We start from the raw sequence: 26,148 nt of genomic DNA, 5'->3' as shown, positions 1-26,148 counted from the left end.
TTCGGCTTCTATCCCTTTTCCTCCCCCTTCTTTTCGTTTCCTTTTTTCTTCCCTTTTCCTTCTCTCTTTCTCCCGACTTTTTATTTTCGTCCGCCTTTACTACCCCTCTTCCTTCTACTTTTGCTTCGCGTTCTCCTTTCTTTCTCCTTCTTTGCGTTTCCTTTTTCCTTCTGTCTTTCTTTCGCCTTTTCCTTTTCCTTCCCCTTCTTTTCCTTTCCTTTTCCTTACTCTTCTCCTTTTCCTTTTCCCTTTCGTTTTTCTTCCGTTTCCATCCCCTTTTTCGTTATCTTTTTCCTTCTCTCTTTCCTTTCCCTTTTCCTTTTCGTTCTCCTTTCCTTCCCCTTCTCCTTTTCCTTTCCTTTACCTCTCCATCCCCCTCTCCATCTCTTCCATCTTTTTAACCCTCTCCTTCTCAGCCTCTCTCGTTCGCCCTCGCGATCTCTTACTCTTCTCCATTTCCTTTTCCCTATACTTTTATTTTCGTTTCCGTTCCTTTTCTTTCTCCTATGCCTTCTTCCTCTCCCTATTCCTATGCTTTTACTACCCTTATCTGTATTCTTGTATCTATTCTTATTAGTAGGATAGGGGCCATTCCCATGAAGTGGGTTTCCTCAAGTGGTATACATCACTCTTTATCACTACTATATATACATATATTATACTAGCCTTTACCCGCGGCCTCGTCCGCAAGGAGAAAATAAAATATCTGGGCTATTCACGTTAACCTGCTTATCAAGTTATTTCTTTAAAAAAAATGGCTTTCTAATATATTTCAGATTTGAAATAGACTAAAAAAATAACTAAAAAAGCTGATAACCTGATAAGATCCTCAAATGATCGAAATTATCCAAAAAATCCACGAAATGACCTCGACGTTATCGCGGACAGATCCCGGAAACCATCCAGAAATGATACCGGAAGGGTTTCCAAATGATCCCAGAATAATCCCAAAAAAGTCCCGAAATGACAACGACGGGATTCTAGAATGATCCAGAGAAACACACAGAAATGATCCCTGAAGGGTACCCAAATGATCCCGAAAAAGTCTCGAGAAAGTTCCGAAATGACCTTGAGGGGCTCCCGGATGGATCCCAAGCACCATCCGGGAAAGATCCCGAAATTATCCCGAAATGACCCCGGCGTGATCCCGGACGGATCCCGAAAGCCCTCCAGAAATTACTCCGGAAGGGTCCCCAAATGATCCCGAAATAGTCTCGAAAAAACTCGTATATCCAGAAGTGATCCCGGAACGATACCGAGAATGTCCCGAAATAACCCCGACGGGATCCCGAAATAGTATCGAAAAGGCCTTACGATCCAGAAATGATCCCGAAATGACCCTGACAAAGTCCCGAAAAAGTCCCAACATGACCCCGATGGGATCCCGGACGGATCCCGAAAACTATACAGAATTGATCCCGGATGAGTCCCAAAATGATCCCGAAATAGTCCGAAATGACCCCGACGGGATCCCGTACGGATCCCGAAAACCATCCGGACGGGATAAAAAGTATCCTATTACCATCTCCTGGTTCTAAGCTACATTTCGCACCAATTTTCAGCCAAATCGGTTCATCCGTTCATCCGATCTTTTATATATGTATATATATATTTTTTTCACGGGCAAATGCAACGGTGAAAAAATATTCGTTAAATGAAAAAAATGTCTCGTGAAAAATGCTTTCACTTCACCACTTCATAGAACGTAAATTGACCCCCTGGAATCGCTGCTTATATTTGTATGAAATAATGTCTCATATATTTATCCCTATATAATTTTCATCTGCATAAAGACGTGAGTCAGCGTAGTTTATATATGTTCCCTATTGTTTCTTTATCCTGAATAGTTCCTCAAAAATTAAACGATTTGGAGGTCCAAGAAATTCAAATTGACTCGTTCGTCACCAATAATCCAACGAAGACAGCGGAGGTAAGATTTCCAGTAAGCATACTGGAGGCAAGACTGGGATCAATAATATATGTGGCTTTACTTATTTCTGAAAAGGTAAGAACATGTAGTACGATTCACAAAGGCCTAACCAACAAATTTAAATTTTTACAGGAGATGCGAAAAACATTTCATTTTCTCTTCCACTACATGCACATGGGTTTGTTCTAAAATAAGGAGGCCCTAACTTAATATATGGTATAAAAATTTCTGAAAAGTTAGGCCTGTATCTGTGAGCACTAGATAAAACAATGTTGCAAACAACGCAAATGTTGAAAATCTCGTAAAAAATCTATCCTAATATTTTCAAAATCATTAATTATTAATTATAATTATTCTCGCGGATTGTTTTATTCCCGCGGAAAATTTCCTCCAATTCTTTTCTCCTAGGGAGAACAATAATTGGGGAATAGGAATTTCGAATTTTCGAAGTCAGCTGTTTTGTGAATTGAAATTTCGTTGGACATTTCTTATTTTGTTTAAAAAATTGAAAAGTTTAACTATTGTTGAAATTAAGAAATAAAATATAAACAATGCACACTATAGCATTTCATGTGGTATTCACTGAAATGAGTAATGAATTGGTGACACAGCAACATCAACAGAGGTGCATAAGAAGAAGACGGCGGGATAACACAAATCCGTCGGAGTTGCCTCCTTACATTCCGCAAAGCAATATTCTGGGGGCCAAGTCGAGCTGAATTCGTCTCTCGTCATACGCCAAAATCCTTGCGCAATTTCTGGATGGCTGCATCAAACATACCAAGAGCTCTTCCGTTGCTTATGATATACTTTTCAACTAAAAATAAAGATTATTGTGGTAGAATGTACATATTTTAGCACAAATTTGTACAAAAAAGTGTTCTTTCTTAAAAGAACCTATTTCCTTTAACTATTTTGATGTATTCCCTTTAATTTACCAAGTGAAAAAACTCCTAAGAAATGGCAGAGAAATCTCCCCCTCACTCACATTCATAATACCTACAGTTCTCCCATAACCGGTTTCCACTTTTTCGAACATTGTTCAGAATAGGAGGAAATGCAGAAGTGAAAAAACTCACAAGGAATTTTTATTTAGAATACTAGGATTGGGAGAAGGGAAACAACTCGCACGGAATTTTTGTTTAGCAGTGGGCTGATTGGAAATCACTACCTGAGCTCATCAACCTGCGTTTGCAATTATAAACTTTCTACAATTGCCACTTTTTCGTCAACATCTTCACCTGACTCGTAAATTTCCATCAATCGTGCTATTTTATGCGCCTTCGCTCCTGTTGCCGCCAATTTATGTTAATCTCAAAGAGTATTCAGTTCTCAACTTTTAAATAGTCCAAATTAAAAATCCACCCTTCTCGTTATAAATTTTCGTTTTCTTCGTTTCACTCTATTGTTGTTTCTGTTTTCTATCACTAGTTGCTTGGCGTCTATACCCGTTTGCCTCTGGGTCTATCGTCTATTTGTCCCTTACAATATCTTTCGCTCTTAAAATGTTGCGTTCATCGCGAGCTGTATTTCCTCGAAGTACCGTTCTACTCGTTGTACTGTGTATGTGTGTGTAAGCTGTAGTTTGCTGAACTCCAAGTTACCCGCAATCAATCCCAACATACGCAATATATGTCCGCATGCAATGTGATTCCACATGACACCAACCATCTTTTCAACTGCCATGTGGAACCAACGCCTCTGACATCCAACGCTAATGAAACTGAAAATTATCTTGAGTTACCATTAAAGGATATCGACGACACCTGGGATGAGGCACAGTTACAAGAAGAAAAAGCACGATAGGCCTGAGTAGTATTTAAACTGTTGAAATAACGTTTAACATAATTTTTTAGGCACGAGTAAGGCCCCTACTTTAAATGGATGATATCAGTATATGACCACGCCCACTTTTGAAATATCAAATACTTCATATAAATAAAATTTTCTATGTCTTAATATATAATGGTGCTTCAATAATATTAAAATGTGGGTGTGACTTATTTATTAAACAACTTTTCATAGGTTTTCGTCATCGATATCTTCAGAACGATTTAGGGTGACGAAATTTGAGTTATCTTCTTTTACCAAAGGCGAAAATATAGCCCCAACCCCTTTGTAAACAAAAGTACAAAAATATTTCTGCCAATGCTAAAATTTAGAGGGATATTGAGGACACGGGTTTCAATTAATTATTCTCCTGTACTTATGTATAATTTGCATGTGGGCGGCAACCCTATCATTTCATCATTTTCCTTTGTATAAGAGAGTAACGAAAATTTTAAGCGGTTAAAACCCGCTCTAATTAACCTTCAACTCACATAATTTAATTTGGTTGTCTATAACTACCGCCGCGTCCGAATCGCCAAAACACGGATTTGTTAAGTGAATTCAAGTTGAATAAATTTATTAAAGTTTATACGCACATGAAGAGCTTGGACACTTAAAGTTACGTGTTTTCATTTCTTTACACATCCCCATTCAAAATCAAACATTGGTCTTTTTGGGACTAGATACGAACAAGAGACATGAAGTCAAAAATATTTCGTAAATTCATCGTGGCGGTACGTAAAACAAATTAAAATTACAATAGTGTAAAAATAAGTTAAATTGAAATAATCACCAAAATAAATTAACAACTGAAAACAAAACAGACAACGTACGTACATATTTACAAATAAGAGCACATAATAAAGTGCATTAGAGTGGCCCCTAAATTGCGTGAACAAATAAAATAATCGGCTGAAAAACTAAAAAATTGCGAATGCTTACCTATTTCTGTGTTTCTCTTGCTGAAAAAGAAAACATAAATACAAATGTTTTAAGTGGGGAAACTTACCGTTATACTTGGAAATCACTAAAAGAAAACTTGAAGTGAACAATTTGGGAAAAATTTAAACAACGAGACATCAGGACGGACAAGGCGACAGCTGTTTCGATTATACCTAATAAATCTCTTCAAATCCTTTTCTCCCGGGAGTGGGATTTTAACCCGCACTCTTACGAAGTGTTACAAACGCATTCAGCCACGTCATGCCTTAGTTGTTGTAAACTTTATCCCAATTGCCTTCCTTGCATATTTTAATATTTTGCACAGTACATAATTTATATGTAATCATGGGTTGAAGTTATGCTTTATGTTAGTGGCGGTTTCAAAAAAACTGCTGTTTTCTTTGTTCTATTTATAGAAATGCAAAGACTTGATCAATGTCGTCTATTTTTATGAATTAAGCGGGGATTTCCCCTATCGCTTTTAAATATATGAAAAGATTTATTCGAAGCAATTTTTAATTTATAAATTATTGAATAATTCGGGAACATTTCTTTCACGTTGTTTAAATTTTCCCAAGTTGTTCGATAAATTATAAATTAACAATTGCTTCAAATACATGTTTTCATATATTTAAAAGCAATAATAGCAATCCCCGCTTAATTCATACAAATTTGAAGTGTTAACGTAGCCAACGGCTCGGCGGTGCTAGACGCGGTGTGCTCAGCGGAGTCTTAGAGAGCTTGCCGACGGGTACCCTTTTTTCCACATAGGATACCTTTATGGGGCAAACCCCACATGCCCATTTAGGTGTGCCTTAAGGTAGCCCAGAAATATAATACATGGATAAAATCCCTCACATAAAGGTTCCGACCCCCGCTGCCATAACACACCCTCATGCCGTCCATAAAACCAATCATACCATCTGGGGGCCTCCTGGCAAAATACGACAACAATCTGTACATCAGCGGCCAGTGCATCGGGACACTGCGGAGGAATAGTCGCACCGCATCAACCACGTGCCCATCCGCCCACAATCGGTCGCAATCTTAAGGGTTTCTACGCCCAGTGCAGCCATCTGGAAAGAAAAATTTAACAACGACATTTACAAATTATCCATTAAAAACTACCACGCAAATAGACCACTACGACTTACTTCGTGTCTATTATTTTGCAGAACCACGAACTCCCCCCGTTTTCCGTGTCCCCCAACATGTGGTCACAATTTTAATAATAATAACAGCAACGGATTAATACCCTCCACAACCCGCCCAACCGACGCGAGGGGGTGCATCCACATGACGCACGGATTTGTTTTTACAGAGTTGTTGATGGGCGGAGGTTTGTTAATAGTCGAGAACTGCTCAGCTACAGAATAAAAATCATCAGCCGATATAACAGTTAGAATACATTGCTAGATAAGTGAACTTTTTTAGTACTTAATTTTTTATTTTTTTTCTTGTTACGAGTTGAGATAAGATCGGACTGTTTTCTTTATGGTAAAATGTGAATCCGTTATATCAAATGAATTAGAATATGTTAAAGTTAAAATCATGACACAAAGACCGAAAAGTTCATTTAATTCGAAACTAGTTCTACACAGCCTAAAAAGAACACTTGACACTCGTTGCGGGACGTTAAGGTTTCTTCGTTCAAAAGAATTGGGCTAGAAATCAATCCATTCAGAAGTTTAGCCATAAATATTACGCCTAGCATTTTAGATTGATAAGCTTTTTTTTACAAATTATCCATTAAAAATTACGTTGCAAGTTGAATACTAAGACTTACCTCGTGTCTATTATTCTCCAGAATGGCATGACAGCCAAAGAATTCATGCGACGCTAAATAGCGGAGTAGTGAGAATTGCCGTCCGACGCGACTCTACCCTAAAGGGAGAAACACAATCCATGCAACAATACCGCGACTTTAACCTTTTCCGGTGCCTTTGCAACTCGTAAAGGCGAAATTACATAAACGCGTCAATCCGAAGCAACGCATAAAAACGTAACGCAAACGGCGCAGCGAGTCTGTCTTCGCCAATACTCAGCTGGCAATCCCGCCATAGTACACTGAGCCCCATCTGTAGGCCAATAGCAACATGGATGAGGCCTGGGTTGACAGCTGTTTTTTTTTACAAGTGAGATTTCTTCCGGGGCAGGCACGTCAAATGTTATGCCAAATTCACACTGCATCACGTGGGCAGTTTCGATAAATTCAGAATATGTTATAACCTAACGCGATTACGACAACATTTAGTTTAGCCCTACGTATGTCGAAATGATACACTAATGGTACACAACCAGCCAAATGCGACGAGAGAACTAAACGCTCCAACTGCCAGAAATGACTGGATTTTCGGTAAAGCGTTCTAAAACGCAAGCACGGCCCAATGCTTTCACCATCGCTTGCCACTTTTATACAAAACCACATGGAGTGAGACCATGTCCTATCTACCGGGGTCTGTCGACCGAAGCGCTACTGCGCTAAATACTTATCCATTGATATTGTCCAAACGCCTTGAAATATGTGCGAGCAAGGACCTATGCCGACGTTGTAACGGAGAACATCATACGGCGCCCCATATGGACGACGACCAGCCGCTGCTAACTCAAGGCAATTCCAATGATAAGAGCTCGGGCGGAGTACTTTCCATCCACGTTATCGAGCAAACCAAATCATGGGCCCAGCAAATAGAAGAAGTGGAAGAAGAGATGAATGCCTATGCAGCAGGGGTAACTCCGACGACACACGAAGGCGGCTTAGAGACGCAGCCATTCCCACCAACACTACGCCACGAGAGACCTGAGTTCCGCTCGATTATGCACGGCGCTTTGGTGCGCCCACAAGACGGAAATGGCGCGGATACGCCCTTTCCGCCCATCGCACCGCCCTACTGGAAGCCGCGAGAAGGCAAGCCGCTACAGCCCCTTCTTTTGAGGCAGTGTAGAATTTATTTCGAATTAAATTAACCTCTTCGGTGTTTGTGTCATGATTTTAACTTTAACATTCATTCTAATTCATTTGATATAACGGATTCACTTTTTACCATAAAGAAAACTGTCCTATCTTATCTCAACTCCTAAAAAAAAAAAATAAAATTAAATTTTACGTACTAAAAGTGTTCACTTATTTAACAATGTAGTATATGTGCAATTTCTAATTGTTATGGATAATACTCAGCTGATGATTTTTATTCTGTTGCTGAGAAGTTTTAGATCTCGACGCTTAACAAACCTCCGCCTATCAACAACTCGGTAAAAACAAATACGTGCATCATGCGGATGCGCCCCTCGCTTCGGTTGGGCGGGTTTTTGGAGGGTATTAATCCGTTGGGTTAGTTGGTTGCTTGGTTGGAGTGGCGAGTCCCAATTGACTCGAATTAGCGCCATGCGCCGTTTTGATACCATAAAATCGTGAGTTAGCCAATGAAATGGTGTTGTATGAATACTAGTAAATAGTTTCCAAGGGCCCCAGGGAAACCTCTCCCCCTATATCCGACCTGTGGAGTTTATGAATTTCAGAAGCTCTCCCGGCCTAACGTCCTTGAGTTCTGGCAGGCTTTCGAAAAAGGGCTTTCCAAGAAACTTCATTCTGCTTCGAAAGTGTGTTGAGCATTCGCAGAGCAGTGAGCAACGCAACTACTCTGGATATATATCCCTTCTGTTCATTTTAAGGACAGGTAGGTAGGTTGAACTGGCCGGTCCATGAGGACCTCACATAGACTGATTGAGTCCGTAGTGTTACCAGAAGTTTGTTTTAACGACCAAACTGAAAACCCCTATCAAAAACCAGGACCTATGTTATAAAATAACTCCGTCCTCTTGGCAAATACTAGAAGCTTCCTAGGACTTAAGCCACTTGCTGCTTCTAGATCTGACAGCTGTATCACTCCTAATAGCTGGAGTCTTAGCCTGGCAAGTGCAGGGCACGAGCACAGAACGTGCTCGATCGTTTCCTCCTCCAACCCGCACTTCCTACACCTGCTATCACTGACCAAGCCTAATTTAAAGGCATGTGACGCCAGAAGGTAGTGTCCAGTCAGAATACCCGTCATGAGTCTACAGTCCTCTCTTTTTAATGACAGAAGCAACTGTGTTAGTCTAAGGTTGTAAGACCTACACATAATCTTCGACACTTTACAGCCCCGCGCTTGAACCCACGCCTTTTCTGCTTGGTCGATCATGTGCACCTCTCGCCTTCGCTTAATCTCGCCCAATCTAATTGGGACGTCTACGGAGCAAGCTTCAAGGGATGCGCCCTTTTTAGCTAATTCGTCCGCTTTTTCATTCCCATCTATTCCCATATGCCCTGGGACCCAATATAGATGTATGCTTCTCCCTGTCCCGATTCTCTCCAGAGACTGCTTACACTCTAACACGCATTTAGATGCTGTGCTATGCGAGATTATTGCCTTAATTGCTGCTTGACTGTCAATATAAAAGTTAACACGGTTGCAGCTTAAGCTATTCTCTTCCAGGGTTTCTACTGCTTTGGTTACGGCTAATATTTCCGCTTGGAAAACGCTACAGTAATCCGGCAGCCTGTAGGATCTGCTTAATTCCGGATCAGCGCAGTATACCGCAGACCCTACTCCTTCCACTATTTTGGAACCATCGGTGTACACATGTATCGCCTCGTCCGCCATTTGCGCAACCTTGCGCCAACCGTCCACCTCTATTGTGGCCTTAAGATCTCCCTCAAAGTGCAGGTAGGGAATCATGTAGTCTGTTCGTCTTGTGACTGAGGACGCTATACTACTATGGCCATATGGTCGGCGCTCAAGCTGCCCCAAAGCACCGAGCCTGGTTGCGGTCGTTAATGCTTTGTTCTTTGCTACCAGGTCTACAGGTGGAATGTGCAGAATGGCATACAGTGCAGCCGTCGGGGTTGTTTTCAGGGCTCCCGTAATGCAAAGCATCGATAGTCTGCATACCCCCTCTAATTTTTTGAGGTATGTTGCTTTTTGTGTGGCTTTCCATCAAACAAGCACTCCATAGTATAGGATAGGGCTCACAATCGCTGTAAAAACCCAATGAGAAAGAGAGCGCGATAATCCCCACGTACACCCCAGCATTCTTTACATGCATAGAGTGCCGTTGAGGCCTTCTTGACCCTCTCCTCCACGTTGAGCTTCCATGACAGCTTACTGTCTAGGATGATTCCTAGATATTTTGTGCAAGGTTTCTCCTGTAAGGTCACCGCTCCTAACTTAGGCCTGGTCCAATTTGGGACCTTGTACCTCTTTGTAAACAAGACCATATCCGTCTTCTCCGCATTGACTTTCAGCCCGACATTAGATGCCCAGGTATGAATATCCCGAAGCGCCCGATCCATCAAAGAACTAATCGTTGGAAGGCATTTTCCACTTATGACAATTGCAACGTCATCTGCGTAAGCCGTAAGTTTTACGGGTCCCTCATCGAATTGCCTGAGCAGTTGGTTGATGACCAGTGTCCACAGCAGAGGTGATAGCACCCCTCCCTGCGGCGTGCCCCTGTCCACTGATTTCGTGGCCTCGTACAATCCCCATTGTGATGTAATCTTTCTGCAATTTAACATGCAGCCGATCCATCTGATTAAGGCAGGATGTACTTTAATGTAATTAAGACCATCCATAATCGCCCATTTTGCAACATTATTGAAAGCCCCGGCAATGTCCAAGAATACTCCTAGAGCATACTCCTTATATTCCAGGGATTTCTCTATGCTTATTACCACCCTATGCAATGCGGTGTCTACCGACTTGCCTTTGGTGTACGCATGCTGTGTTGTGGAGAGCAGCTTTCCATCCACGTTGGACTTTATGTACACATCTATCAGCCTCTCAAAGGTTTTGAGCAGAAATGATGTTAAGCTAATGGGTCTATAGTCTTTGGGATACACGTGACCGATCTTCCCCGCCTTTGGTAGAAAAGCTACACGAGCAGTTCTCCAAGAGTGCGGAACATGATTCAGTCTTATGCACCCATCGAATATTATTTTAAGCCATTCCACGACCGCCCTGCTTGAGAATTGTAGCATGGCCGGGAATATACCATCTGGGCCCGGCGATTTAAACTTAGAAAACGTCTTCACTGCCCACTCGATCTTGGTATCGGTCACCAAGCCCGGCACCACTAGCTCCGTGATCGAAGTGTGAGTGATGTCTGCTGGTTCTTCTAAACCGTCTCCCGATGGGAAATGTGTATCGAGAAGCACCTCAAGGGATTCCTCACTATCACGTGACCATTCCCCGTTCTCTTTCTTTATTAGTCCCTGGACTATGTTTCCCTTTGCTAGGACTTTTTTCAACCGTGCTGTTTCACTGGAGCACTCTATGTCCGTACAGAAACTTTTCCATGAGTTTCTCTTCGCCCTGGTAATTTCACGCTTGTAGATCCTCAGTAGATCACTGTACTCGTCCCGACACGCTTCGCTTTCCGCGGTCTTTGCGAGTTTAAACATTTCTTTTACCTGTCTTCTTAGAAGACTCAGCTCATTGCTCCACCATGGCGGCTTTGCTTTTCCTCTGAATCTTCTTAGAGGGCAAGCTTTGTTATACGCAGTCATAAGCGTCCTTGTTAGGAATTCATTCGACTCCTCCAGTTCCTCTACATTAGCAACCTCTTTGGGTTGTCCCAGTTTCGTTTCTACATGTTTCTGGAATTTAGTCCAATTCGTTGCCCTAGGGTTTCTAAAGGTTCCTCCCTTCTCTACCCTCTTTAGTGGGATGCTGAAGCTTATATACGCATGGTCGGAGAAGGATGGTCTATCGAGAACCATCCAATCATACCTTGATATATCACGCTCGGAGCTCAATGTAATATCCAGAACATTGCTGGATGTTGGACCAATGTATGTAGGAACATTTCCCCTGTTGGCTATCTGCAAATTGGTTTGCAGGATGTAACAAAATAGAGATTCGCCTCTCTCGTTCGTATCTGCTCCTCCCCACGCATTGTGGTGCGCATTTGCATCTGCGCCTATGACCAACCGCCCTTTGCGCCCTTCCTCCTGTACTAGCCTTTTGCACTCCATCGGTGGAACCTCCGCAGCATGGGCCATGTAGCAGGACGCCAGGATAAATGCCTGCTTATTCTTTTGCTCAACGGCCACCGCTACGAGATTCTCGGTGGTGTAATTAGGCAGCATATATGAATGCAGCTGTTTCCTTACCATTACTACAGCTCGCACCCGTCCTTCCGTTTGTGCGTAGTAAACGCCAAACCCGCGCGCGCTAAGTCCAGAAGCCTTTCCTCCCGATGAGAGCCACGGCTCCTGGATCAGCGCCACGTCAAACGAACCCTCCTCAAGGGTTAGGAGGAGTTCGCTCGACGCCACTTTACTGTGTTGGAGGTTTATCTGTAGGACTCGCAGCACCATTGGGCTGTTTGTCCCCCTCCAGCACCTTCGTCTTGACGTCGTCGTCCTCCTCTTGCCCTTTTGGTTTAGAGTATTCGAGGCCCCCTTCAGCCCCTCGTGAATGTTGTGCCGTGTGTTCCTCTGTGCGAGTCACAGCACCATTTAGCGGTTGGTCCTCTTCTAGCACGTTCGTGGTGACGTCGGGGACCTCCACCTGTCTTTTTTCCCTTAGGCTTCTGAGGTCCTTTTCGACTTCGCCCACTTCCAGCGTGTTAGGATTTTTATCCTCGGGACTTCTTTTCCTGAGTCGCATGTAAATTTTGCCAGTGACAAAGGACATTTTGCCAAGCTGCGTGTACAAAATATCCTCCGCCTGCTTGTTTATTTGGAAGATGTAGAACTGACCATCCTCGGTAGGCCGAGATACAGTAAGTACCTTCCAATCCTGTGTCGGTATGTTCGGATTCTGATTCTGCAGAAGTCGCAGTGTATCCTCCGAGTTCATCACGCATGGTATCCATACCTTAACTTTTGGTACCGTGGGGATTTGCGCTTTATCCACCACCTCAAACCGCGCGTTCGTGCCTTGCCTTTGGAGGTTTGGAACGACTTCCTCCAGCCACCGCAAGCTCGCGATGTTGTCGCACGCTATCATCTTCACACCATTATACCATCCCCCCGAATCAAAGGTTGGAAGGGGCTTACTTGGTTGTTCCCGCATCATCTTAAGCATTAAGCTAATAAGCTCCCTTTCCACAGATCTCCACCTTTCAGTAGTCATTTGTCCGAACGGACTGCTACGATCAACCAGCGCCACAGTCAGTGACTGCTTTGCCACATCACTCATCTTCTCGGGAAAAGCAGGAGTCTTAGTGTTATCTCCCTTTAGAACCTCCGAGAACACCGGAGTCTTCGCGTTAACTCCCTTTAGCGCCTCCGAGAAAGCCGGAGTCTTAGCGTTATCTCCCTTTGGCTTATCTCCTACTTCCGTAGTTGGAACTTCCCTCTGACTGGCAGCTTTCGAGGTAGTTGCTACCTCGCTATTGGAACCCATCTGTCTTACAGCTTTGGGCCTACTTGTCTTGGCTATGCGACTGCCCTGCCTCGCGGCTCTAGGACTGGGTCCTTTCTCCCTCTTGAAAGCAGGCTTGTCGCCTTCTGCCGAACGTTGCCTCTTCATTCTGCCATTCGACGCTTCTTCCTCCTCGTACCGGTTGCAGAACCGAGGGTTTCTCGCAGCAAACCTTTTGAACTGCCTTCGACCTACTTCTACCGCTTCATGGGCCCATTCCAAGCGCTCGATCTCCACTTCTGTTGGGTCGACCACTGCTCCCAAGCGTTGTACAATTCTTAGTGCTGCACGGTACTGCGAGAGAGCTCTTTTACTTCCTCTGCTCCGTACCCTTCTCCACTCTTCTACTCCGTGGATTAGGGGGTTGGCAGTTCTTGGTCACCGACATCCCGCCGCCCTCCTATGAGGCGAAACGGCGTAGATGTCAGTCCTAAACAGCTCCGCCTCATAGTCGGGCGCTATGGAGTTCGGCTAAGCCCTCACACCAACGACAAGGTGCCTACCCTAGTGAGGGCATTTTAAGGACAACCACAGATCGTTATATAACGGCCACATGCTCTTCAAAACTCTACAGGTCCACAACCGATTCCATCTATTGTTGGCCTCCCTCAACCATTGCTGGGAGATGCGACCCTTGATCAGTCCCAGGGGTGCAAGGACCTCCTTCTCTTATGAGACATCAAGAGCCGCTCCACGCCGTGCCAGCTCATCCGCGATATCGTTATACTGTATGTTTCGTTGCCCCGGCACCCATATCAGGGTAACGATCTACCGGCTCGCCAGAATCATGGCGCTCCCCTACACTGCCCAACCGGGTTTGATGATATCGTCTCTGACCTGAGTGCACCAAGAGTCGCCTGAATATCGTAGAAAATGGCTACCCTGTTACCGTTACCACGTCCGCAAGCCATTTTAGATCCGTCCGTGAAAACCGAGATGTCGAATCTCTGAGTGATCCAGCCAATCCAATCTTTCCTTGTGGGGAAGATAATTGTGTAGTTTGTGTCGAAGACTGTCCTTGGACGTATGTAGTCCGTTTATGACAAGATGTGGGAGTCATTAATATTGAGTAGGATACGGTCATGCCCGTATGTACGCTCCCTCCAAAGGCCCAACTCCCGAAGCCTTAGGGCACCTTGAGATGCCGTTTCCTTGATAAAGAGATCTACCGGTGTAAAATTGTACATCTCGTATAAAGCCACCGAGGTGCACGACCTTATTGGCTCCATGATCGCTCCGCAGATATATCGCTCAACTTTACCTAGCATGTTAATTATGTACTTCATCTTCACCGCCTTCCACCATACTAGTGCCCCATATGTTAGAATTGGTCGAATAACTGCCATATACATCCATCCATGAGGTCTGGCCTCAGTCCCCACTTTTTACCTACCATTCCTTTGCAGGCATATATAGCCCCGTAAGCTCGTTGGGATTTTCGTCCTAGTGGTGAAGAGCACTAGTTCTGTCTTTGAGGGATTAACGCTTAGCCCGGCGGTGTCGGCCCAACTACTCAGCTTCCTCAGTGATCCCTACATGATCCCGCTAATCACATTGGGACACAGGCCAGATACCAGTATTACTACGCCAACCGCGTAGGCCACCACTTTATCCCCATCCCTGTAGAATTGACGAAATATGTTGTCTATAACGCAAAGCCAGAGCAGTGTTGCCAAGACCCCGCCGTGAAGGTTTCCTTTCCACCGATGTGCCGTGACCTCACTAGTCCCCAGTTTAGCGCTTATCACTCTAGACCGCAGAGCCGCCCTTATCCAGTTTACGTTGGGGTCCTCTATATCGAGTACACGAAGGACGCCTTCTATTGCTTCCAGCCGGACATTATTGAAAGCTCCCTCTATGTCCAAGAATGCAGCCCGGGTAATTTGTTTATTTTCGAAGGACGACTCTACCTTGTGGACCACTTCATGAAAACCGGTCTCTGTTGAGCGGCCCCTGAGGTATGCGTGTTAGGCTGTTGATAGCCCCGAGGTATCCAACCTATCGCGAATGTGGACGTCCAGTAGTCTTTCAAACGTTTTTAGAACAAACGACGAAAGAATGATGGTTCTGAAATCCTTAGGCTTACTCTTACTGACCTTGGGGATGAAGACGACCCTGGGCCCTCTCCAATTCAGGGGCACATAATTAAGTCGAATGCAGGCTTTAGAGATACGTTCCATCCATGCTATCACCAGAGAGCGAGTTTTTTGTAGCATCGCTGGGAAAATACCATCCGGGCCTGGGGATTTTTATAGCGAAAAAGTAGCACATTTTATCTTTTCTCCGTTATAAGTTCATTTATTAACCGGAGGGAGGGTATTACCCCTGTATATACCATCAGTTCCATTTAACTGGAACTACAGCCTGGAAAGTGCATTTTACCGGCAGCCCCTCTGTTTCTGTGGAGCTCTCTGGCCATGATCCATCTTCTTTCTTCAAGAAGGATGCGCGGGATTTTTCCTTCGAGAGAAGTTTACCAATTCTCGAAGCGAAGATTCTTTAGTTGACTCGATAGAAGAATAAAATCCTTTCCAGCACTCCGTCTTTGCCTTCTGGATAGCTTTTTGTAGCACCTGAGACTATCTTTATACGGTTCCCAGTTTCCATTTGACCGGCTCAGGTTGAATAATTAGCGAGTCTCTTTCCTGAGCGTAAAAAGTTGTAATCCCACCAGGGGGTATACCTTTTTACTAAAAATAGTTGGACAAGCTATCCAGAGGGCACACCTTAAGGTCTTCTCCAGCTTGCTACTGTTAGCATCAGGGTCCTCCACTGATGAAATTTACTGTGCCGAATGCCTACCTAGCTTATTTCCTACCACTTTGACGAACCTTCGTCAATTGGTCCTCTTTGGATTACGATAGGAAATAGAAATTTCTACACTAAAGCAGATATTGAATAGTATCTTCCTGTGGTCAGAAAATGACTGACCATCTGATACCCTCCAGCTGTATACCCGAATATTGCTGTTACCGCTTACTAGCGTGACATGCAACACCTCCTCCCACCCGTTGAAAGTGTCCGTGGTGGAAATACAAAGTGGGTGTGTTTCCCCGATTGCATACTACTAGGTCAGTATTAATAATATGATCGAAAAGTGACTCACCCCGAGTTTTGATTTCCTTAATTCTCCATAGGGAGTGCCCGGAGTTGGCATCACATCCCAGCACAATGTTTGCAGATCTCCAGTCCTGCATCAAGGCTCGGACCTCCTCCGTGGAGCGTCCTTGTCCTGCGGCATGTATTAAGAAACAATTAGTATGCTGACTCCGTCAGCTGTCTCTAGCGAAATCGTTGTCATGTCCGAAGAGCTGTGAGAAGAAACAAGAAAAACATTGTAGTTAGATTTTACCAAAATGCATGTCCTTGGCTTACCGTCCTCGCGCATTTTAGAGTATCCCATTATTGAGAACCCTTTCACCTGGGTATTCCACACCCAGGGCTCCTGAACAAGGGCTATATCAACGTCTTCCTCCAGTAGGAAGACGACAAGTTTATCCGAGGCCAGCTTAGAGTGCTGGAGGTTAATATGGACAACCTTTACACCCGTTGGAGTTATTGGAGTCCAGGTTATTGGACGGCGAGCTGCAAGTCCTCCAGGCGTTTGTTAGCAGCGTCGACCTCATCCTGTTCTTCCTGCTCCTCCTGAGGGGACCGGAGGATTTTCACCTTGGCGCGACGCACGCCAAAACGAAGTGTGAAGTCCGTTTTTCAAGCGCAGTAATATTGTCCTCTGATATAAGGAGCACGAGGGAGAGGCTGCTCCGCCGCGATTCCTCTGCCTTGATGTTTACCCAGTCCTCCATGGGCACATCGCGTTTGTGACCCCGCAAATAATTCAACAGCGTCCAGCTGTCTATTTTCATTCTCGGTATCCACACCCGAGGGGTCTTTTTGGTATTTCGGAGGCCGGGATGAGCTTAATCCTTAAGCCCTCACAGACCTCCCCCAGGGCTAGTACGCACTCCTCCAAGAAGTCCTTGGACTGCTGGTCTTGGCATTTAAACACCCGCTAACCGCGGGCAACCTCCGCCCAGTCGAAGGAGTGGAGATTACCCTCAGGGTTGGCCATGACAAAGTCAATGACCATCTGAGACAGCTTTTCCTCTAGCTCCCCCACTTCTCCAAGACGGGCTTGCCGCTGTTGGTGGTCGCGTCCACTAGCGCAACTTGTAGGTTACTCCGAACCATTTCTGAGAATGGTTTGGCCATTCCCAGCGCTCCGGATGATATAGAGGCGTTACCATCGGTAGTTTTGCTCCTATTGGAGGTACTAGGGGCCTCTTCCATAGACCGGTTCCTTTTTGAGGTGCTTGGGGCCTCTTCCAGAGAGCGGTTCCTTTTACCGGCGGTGGTTCTGTTTTCGGTGTCTAAGTACGCCCTTAACTCGTCCACTACCGCTTGGAAAGTAACCCGCTCCTCCGCATCCTTGGGAATGATGGTACCGTTTGCTCTGTTCCGCTCTTTCCTATCCAGTACAGAGAGCTAGCTGATACCGCCGACCAAGGACTGCCATTTCTGTGTAACCCCATTTAATTTGCGTCGTCCGTCCCACAAATTGTCATCCTCCCAGCAGCTCCTTGCAGCGGGACTGCTCCATATTCCCCTGCTCCGGGAAGGTATCGAACCCAATCTGGGTCCGTCTCCTGATCCCGGTCCTGAGAAATGGTTTTGCTGCATCTGCCGGAAATTAATCTTTTTAGGATGGTCATAGTCTTGTGATGCATCGGACAGGTTGTTCTGGGCTAGATCCCAAAACCGGACGCCCACGTAACTTCTATAAATCTTCTGTGGCTCCTTGCTGTTGACGCCCTAGGACGTCCCGTAGTCTGCGCCTTAGCGTCCCACCACTAACTTCCACCAGCCCCGCTGCTCAGCAAGCCACAAAAAGTACCCGCTGTTGCTCGCGCCCCACTGCGCCACCAACTCAGATGGCTGCTCCCGCTCATACCTACAATCTCCGTAGTATAGTCGGGAGCAATGCCGAGCATCAGCCCCTGCCCCGTCTTCTTCTCCTCTCTTTTCCGGCAGCAATTGTGTAGGTCAGGGAAACAGACTCTTAGTCCCTACCTCCCGTTGCACCGTTTTCCAGCACAAAATATATACGTTTGCGACATCCGCCCAATGCAGCTCCTGCCATGGACCGTGCCACTTTCCTAGATGTTCTGGCGACGATAACCCCCCGACGGGTTTCATTGCGCCATGTTGGCAGGCCGCATACCCAAATACATCGGGTACCCCAATGCCTACCCAAGGACGTCTAGTCCCAGGGCCTCAACAGCAATCGCGTTCTGGCCTTCCACAACGCAGGCGTAGTCACCCGTCACTTACTCCCAGAGTGACGACGTCTCCTCCTATGCACTTCAAAATTCTGCAGTTAAACTGTAATGGATTAACTGGGAAGATCACGGAGATAGTCGACTTCATGAAGCGGCACAATATCCGCATTGCTGCGATTCAAGAGACTAAACTCACATCAAGATCTGCATTGCAGACCTGTTCTGGGTATAATATCCCCAGAAAAGATCGCGAGAGCGGAAATGATGGCAGCCTCGCGTTTATCATACACCACACTGTGCAATATCATATATTTGATCCCGACATCGACCGCAGGGACAATGTCTTAGAACGTCAAGGATTATCTGTCCGGTCGGGCGATGCAAATCTAGAAATCGTCAACATCTACATCCCTCCTGTCGCCTCTTGCCGCAATTGTTCCGAAAATCCAAAGCCATAATAAAATCCTCAAATCTCTTGCTGGCTGTACTTGGGGAAAAGACAAATAAACGCTCATTAAATACAAAGCAATTAGCCAGCCGTCTTCGTGCTGCGCGTCCCCTATATGGTCGCCAAGCCTAAAAACTACCCACTGGAAGAAGCTACAAGCCTGCCAAAATACTGCGCTCAAAACGGCCACGGGCTGTCTTCTTATGTCCCCAGAACACCATCTACATAATGAGGCGAGAATACTCCCCATCAGGGAGAGAAATGAGATGCTAACCAAACAGTTCCTGTTGAATACCCAGAAACTTGGGCATCCCAACCGACATCTGATTGATGAGCCAGCACGGCCTAGGGACTTAAGGAGTCATCTCCGTAAGCATTTTGAGGTAATACGGCCCCTGAGAACTCAGCCGTATGAAGCAAAAAAAAAAAAACACAAGCAGGTCCTTGGTGAACTCCACAAACAGGCGTCGGACCTTTATGCCGGGAATTGCCCGGTGAATCCAGCTCGGGGAACAGTACCCAAAATTTGCGGAAGAGGAACGCATACTCCCCAGGGAAACGTGAGTCACTCTGGCTCAACTTCGTTCTGGATACTGTAACAGGTTAAACTCTTACATATCCAGAATCAACTCCGACATACAAAATGTATGCCCCGCTTGCAATGTGTCCCCACATGACACGCACCAACGCTTCTAACACCCCTTTCATTATGGTCCACCCCTGTCGAAACAGCAAGTTTCCTTGGACTCCCGATAGAGGATATTGATGACAACTTTGATTGTTCGCAGCTATTATGTGGGGCGAAACATTGCTAAAACAACAACAACATACCGCCTTCTCACAAGTAATGCCTTGGACCGTGTCTTACTAGCTGTTTCCCGCTGCCTCGTAGCAGCGGTCGAATATTGATGATTGCGTGGCGGAATACCGTTTCCCACAGTACTTATCCCACCACGTGTTGCGTCCGCATTTTGACTTGAAGATAGGAACTCCACATACGAGCAGTCCACATCTCCGAGTCTAGGTCCGTCAGTTTTGCTGTCCCCTACCCCCGTCTTGCTGTCTGTGACGCCGCTGTCGTTTGAGTCTTGGTCATATTGTCGTCCGTGTCTTTGTTTTCTTTTTGTGTTTGTTTTAGTTGGTATATAAAGAGTTCATGATTTGGTCCCACGATTATGCACGGAAAGGATTGTTCACTCGTCCGCAGAGCCGGCATGCGTAGAGAAGGCACTTATACCTCCAACCTTGCCCGGACATCGGAGGGGTCCGTTCGAGGCCAGCTACTCATTGTCCACCCGCTGTCCATTCGGCACGGCTACCTCAACACCTTGGCTTAGGGTGGGAAAGAAGACAGGAAGTTGGTTTTGGGATGTGGGAAAGAGGTCGCAGCTCGAATTCCCCGCCGAAGCGTTATCAGGTGTTACCACGAGGAGGCTCCCCCCTACCGAGGGAAGGGTGCTAAGCACCTACGAGTCGACGCTTTGGGTTGGTGCTGGTGTGTGCAAAACGCAAAACCACCATCAATGACACCCACGATCCGTTGTGTATTATTATTATTTAGATTGTGACCACGTGTGGGGCGGACACGGAAAACGGCGGAAGTTCGTCGTTCTGCAGAATAATGAACACGAGGTAAGTCGTTGTTAAATTCTTGTTTCCAGACGGCTGCATTTGGTGTAGAAACCCTTATGATTGCGACCGCGTGTGGGGCGGATGGGCGCGTGGTTGATACGAAGCGACTTATCCTGCGCAATGTCACGCTGCACTGGACCGCTGATGTGCAGATTGGTGCCCTCTTTTCTCAGGAGGGCCACAGATGGTATGATTGGTTTTATGGACGGAATGGGGGGGGTGTTATGTGAGCGGGTGTCGGAACCTTTAGGTGATGGTTAGTACTAGGGCTCTTTAAAAAGTCGACTTATTCGATTAACCTACCAGCCGGTTGTAACCGTTTGCACGGTTTTTAATCAGATATCGATATTCGATTAATCGCCCAGTAGCGTTTAACCGACTGCTCGCTTTGCTGCGACTAGTCGGTTTTTGCCACATGTTCGTTTGCCATCACATCGGTTCACACTTTTCGTTATTTCATCAGTGTTTTTTTGTTAGTGTTAACTGAAGGCATTCGGAAACATCAATGAATATCAAATAATTATCCTCTTAAAGTTCCCTGCTAAGTAAGGGCATCTCCTTTCCTTCCTCCGCTATCAAAGGGGGCGGCTATAGGAAAGCAGCATATTTTTACTTTTTTTGATACATTCACCTGGCATAACGTAAACAACATTAATGTTGCGGAATACTTTTTTTTCGAATTCTTGATCTTCTGATCAATCCATAGTTGCCTACTCTGAACCATGTTGTAATAAATAATATTAGACCAGACAATAACAAAGAGTCGTCCGTATAAAACCTCAGAAGCATTTGAAGTAAAGTGTAATTAAGGTATAGCGGCACCAGGTGCAACTACATTTGTCAATGTAAAAATTTTATTTATATTTTGAACTTTGTGTAAAAGTGATGCTTCATTTCGCCTGCTTCTTTGAAAAGTTTAGTTGTCAAATGTTCTTCCTCATTGTGTTTGAGTCGGGATATTTGCATTTCCACCTCCTCCCAGTTCGAGGTTTGTCCTTGTACCTGGGACATGCCAATGCTAAAACACCATGACGCTAAGGGAGTAAGCTGCCAGACGCACGTTTTCAAACCTGGGAAACCGGCTAACGAATTTGAGTCATAACGACCGGTATCACTCATTTCGCCAGTAGCGAGGACATTGGAAACCTTCCTGCTCCGTCAATTTACTGTGAATCTTCACCTAGCCACTCATCAGCACCCTTTCCCCTTTGTATAAAAAGATGGACTGCAAATTAACTGAACCTAACCGACTAAATCCATGGCCACTCTGTTTTGCGACGTGGAATATTGATGTTGCGCTACCGATTGTCAGTCATCCAAAGATATTAAGGGTACCATTCGGTCACACTCTCATCTTCAAGGCGTATGCCATCGTTCCTAGCCACGTACAAAGCAACTGACCAGCAGCTGAACAGCAAATATAAACTACGGTGAAACAATCTTACCATAACCTTCCTCATATATGGCGAGGAGACATGAATTGCCGGTCATAGAAGAGTATTACAAAAAGTTTCTTATGGTCCAAGGAGTTACTATGGCCTCATAAAATACCGGTTGAATAGTAAAAATATTTTTTATACCAAAAAGTTTTCAATTATATATATTATCATATACTTTTCGATTAAAATAAAGAATATTGTGGTAAAATGTACATGTTTTAGCACAAATTTGTACAAGTAAGTGTTCTTTCTTAAAAGAGCCTATTTTCTTTAACTATTTTGATGCATTTCCTTTAATTTAACAAGTGAAAAAACTCCTAAGAAATGGCAGAGAAGTCTCCCACTCACTCACATTCATAATACCTACCCTTCTCCCATAATCGGTTTCCGCTTTTTCGAACATTGTTAAGAATAGGAGGAAATGGAGAAGTGAAAAAACTCACAAGGAATTTTTATTTAGAATACGAGGAATGGGAGAAGGGAAAAAACTCGCACCGAATTTTTGTTTAGAAGTGGGCTGATTGGCAATCACTCCCTGAGCTCATCAACCTGCGTTTGCAATTATAACCTTTCTAGAATTGCCACCTTTTCGTCAACCTGACTCGTAAATTTCCATCAACCGTGCTATTTTATGCGCCTTCGCTCCTGTTGCCGCCAAATTATGTTAATCTCAAAGAGTATTCAATTCTCAACTTTTAAATAAATAAAAATAAATGTAAGGAGCGATAACCTCCGAAGAGATCTAAGGCCGAGCTTCTCTTCCAATTTGCGTCGTGCTCCTCTTGATTTTCCCTACAAATTGGCCGGACGGGACCTACATGATTTTGTGCCGACTCCGAACGGCATCTGCAAGGCAGATGAGTTTTCACTGAGAGCTTTTCATGGCAGAAATACACCCGGAGCGCTTGCCAAACACTGCCGAGGGGTGACCCCGAAAAAAAATTTTTCTTCTAATTGAAAAACCTTATTTCTAAAATTTTTGATGTTGCTTTGCCCGGGGTTTGAACCCAGGGCATACGGTGTGGTAGGCGGAGCACGCTACCATCACACCACGGTGGCCGCCACTTTTGTTTTAACTTTTAAATAGTCCAATTTAAAAATCCACCCTTCTCGTTATAAATTTTCGTTTTCTTCGTTTAACTATATGGTTGTTTCTGTTTTCTATCACTAGTTGCTTGGCGTCTATACTCGTTTGCTTTGCTTATGCCTCTGTGTCTATCGTCTATTTGCCCCTTACCGTTCTACTCGTTGTACTGTGTATGTGTGTGTAAGCTGTAGTTTGTTGAACTCTAACTTACCCACAATCAATCTCAACATACGCAATATATGTCCGCATGCAATGTGATTCCACATGACACCAACCATCTTTTCAACAGCAATGTGGAACCAACGCCTCTGACATCCAACGCTATTGAAACTGAAAATTATCTTGAGTTACAATTAAAGGATATCGACGACACTTTGGATGAGGCACAGTTACCGGAAGAAAAAGAACGATAGCCCTGAGTAGTATTTAAACTGTTGATCATAATTTTTTTTTAGCACGAGTAAGGCCCCTACTTTAAATGGATGATATTATTATGTGACCACGCCCACTTTTGAAATATCAAATACTTCCTATAAATAAAATTGTCTATGTCTTAATATATAATGGTGCTACTATTAATTTTAAAATGTGGGTGTGGCTTAATTATTAAACAACTTTTCATCGGTTTTCGTCATATTTTCAGAACGGTTTTGGGGGACGAAATTTCGGTTATCGTCTTTTATCAAAGAGGACCTGCTAAAGAGGGAAAAATAGCCCCAACCACTTTTTAAATAAAAGTACAAAAATATTTCTGCCAATGCTAATATTTAAGAGGGATATTGAGGTCAATTAATTATTTTCCTGTACTTATGTATAATTTGCATGTGGACATTTCATCATTTTCCTTTGTATAAGGAAGTAACGAAAATTTTAAGCGGTTAAAACCCGCTCTAATTATTCTTCAACTCACATAAGCTAGTTTAGTTGTCTATAACTACCGCCGCGTCCGCATCGCCAAAACACGGATTTGTTAAGTGAATTCAAGTTGAATATATTTATTAAAGTTTATACATGAAGTGCTTGGCCACTTAAGTGACGTGTTTTCATTTCTTTATACCCACATCCCCATCTAAAAACAAACATTGGTCTTTTTGGGACTAGATACCAACAAGAGACATGAAGTCAAAAATGTTTCGTAAATTCATCGTGGCGGTACGTAAAACAAAACTAAAATTACAATAGTGCAAAAATAAATTAAATTGAAACAATCACCAAAATCAATTAACAACTGAAAAAAAAATAGACAACTTACCTACATATTTAAAAATAAGAGCACATAATAAAGTGCATTGAGTGGCCCCTAAATTACGTGGAAAAATAAAATAATCAGCTGAAAAACTAAAAAAGTGCGAATGCTTAGGTATTTTTGTGTTTCTCTTGCTGAAAAAGAAAACATAAACACTAATCTTTTAAGTGGGGAAACTTACCGTTATACTTACTTGGAAATCACTAAAAAGAAAACTTGAAGTGAATAATTTGGGAAAATTTTAAACAACGAGACATCAGGACGGACAAGGTGACAGCTTTTTCGATTATAACTAATAAATCTATTCAAATCCTTTTCTCCCGGGAGTGGGATTTTAACCCGCACTCCTACGATGGTTGAAGTGTTACAAACGCATTCAGCCACGTCATGCCTTAGTTGTTGTAAACTGTACCCAATTGCCTTCCTTGCATATTTTAATATTTTGAACCGTACATAATTTATATGTAATCATGTGTTGAAGTTATGCTTTTTGTTAGTGGCGGTTTCAAAAAACTGCTGTTTGCTTTGTTCTGTTTATAAAAATGCAAAGATTTGATCAATATCGTCTATTTTTATGAATTAAACGGGGATTTCCCTTATTGCTTTTAAATATATGATAAAAAATTTATTTGAAGCAATTTTTAATTTATAAATTATTGAATAATTCAGGAATATTTCTTTCACGTTGTTTAAATTTTTCTAAGTTGTTCGATAAGTTATAAATTAACAATTGCTTCAAATACATGTTTTCATATATTTAAAAGCAATAATAGCAATCCCCGCTTAATTCATACAAATTTGAAGTGTTAACGTAGCCAACGGCCCGGCGGTGCTAGACGCGGGGTGCTCAGCGGAGTCTTATAGAGCTTGCCGACGTGTACCCTTTTTTCCACATAGGGTACCTGTATGGAAACCCCACATTCACATTTAGGTGGGCCTTAAAGTAGCCCAGGAATACAATATATGGACACAATCCCTCACCTAAAGGTTCCGACCGCCGCTGCCATAACACACCCTCATGCCGTCCATAAAACCAATCATTCCATCTGGAGGCCTCCTGACAAAATAAGGCAACAATCTGCACATCAGCGGGCCAGTACAGCGGGACATTGCGGAGGATTAGTCGCACCGCATCAACCACGTGCCCATCCACATGCGGTCGCAATCTTAAAGGTTTCTACACCCAGTGCAGCCATTTGGAAAGAAAAATTTAACAGCGACAATTACTAATTTTCCATTAAAAACTACCACGCGAATATACCACTACGAATTACCTCGTGTCCATTATTCGACAGAACCACGAATTCCCGCCGTTTTCCGTGTCCCCCCAACACGTGGTTACAATTTTAATAATAAAAATACCCAACGGATTAATACCCTCCAAAGCCCGCCGAACCGACGCGAGGGGCGCATCCGCATGACGCACGGATTTGTTTTTACCGAGTTGTTGATGGCCGGATAGGTTTGTTAAGCGTCGAGAGCTAAAACTGCTCAGCTACAGAATAAATATCATCAGCCGACATAACAGTTAGAAATTATGCATATGTATACTACATTATTAAATAAATGAACATTTTTAGTACGTAATTGTTTTTTTTTTTTTTTGTTACGAGTTAAGATAAGATCGGACTGTTTTCTTTATGGTAAAATGTGAATCCGTTATATCAAATGCATTAGAATGTATGCTAAAGTATAAATCATGACACAAACACTTGACACTCGTGGCGGGACGTTAAGGTTTTCTTCATTCAAACGAATTGGGATAGAAATCAATCCATTCAGAATTTTACCCATAAATATTACGCCTAGCATTTCTCTACGACTTGCAAGAGTTGGAAGATTTATAAGCTTTTTTGGCGCTTCTACGCTAAAGGCAGCCATCTGGAAAGAAAAATTGAACAAAG

General features: G+C 43.8%; 1 protein-coding gene across 1 annotated transcript in view; it reads left to right on the top strand.

Moving 5' to 3' along the window:
- The window catches only part of Ptp52F (Protein tyrosine phosphatase 52F), a 2,268,497-nt gene that overhangs the window by 2,153,563 nt on the left and 88,786 nt on the right, over positions 1-26,148 (top strand). The window contains exon 10 of the mRNA XM_067773018.1: positions 1,848-1,930. Within this exon, the coding sequence (XP_067629119.1) occupies positions 1,848-1,930 (83 nt within the window). The remainder of the gene's footprint in view (positions 1-1,847; positions 1,931-26,148) is intronic.

The sequence above is a fragment of the Eurosta solidaginis genome, chromosome 3, assembly GCF_040869045.1.
Source record: "Eurosta solidaginis isolate ZX-2024a chromosome 3, ASM4086904v1, whole genome shotgun sequence".
Taxonomy (NCBI): domain Eukaryota; kingdom Metazoa; phylum Arthropoda; class Insecta; order Diptera; family Tephritidae; genus Eurosta; species Eurosta solidaginis.
Note: the sequence above shows the minus strand (reverse complement) of the source record. Positions and strands in the feature narration are given on the sequence as shown.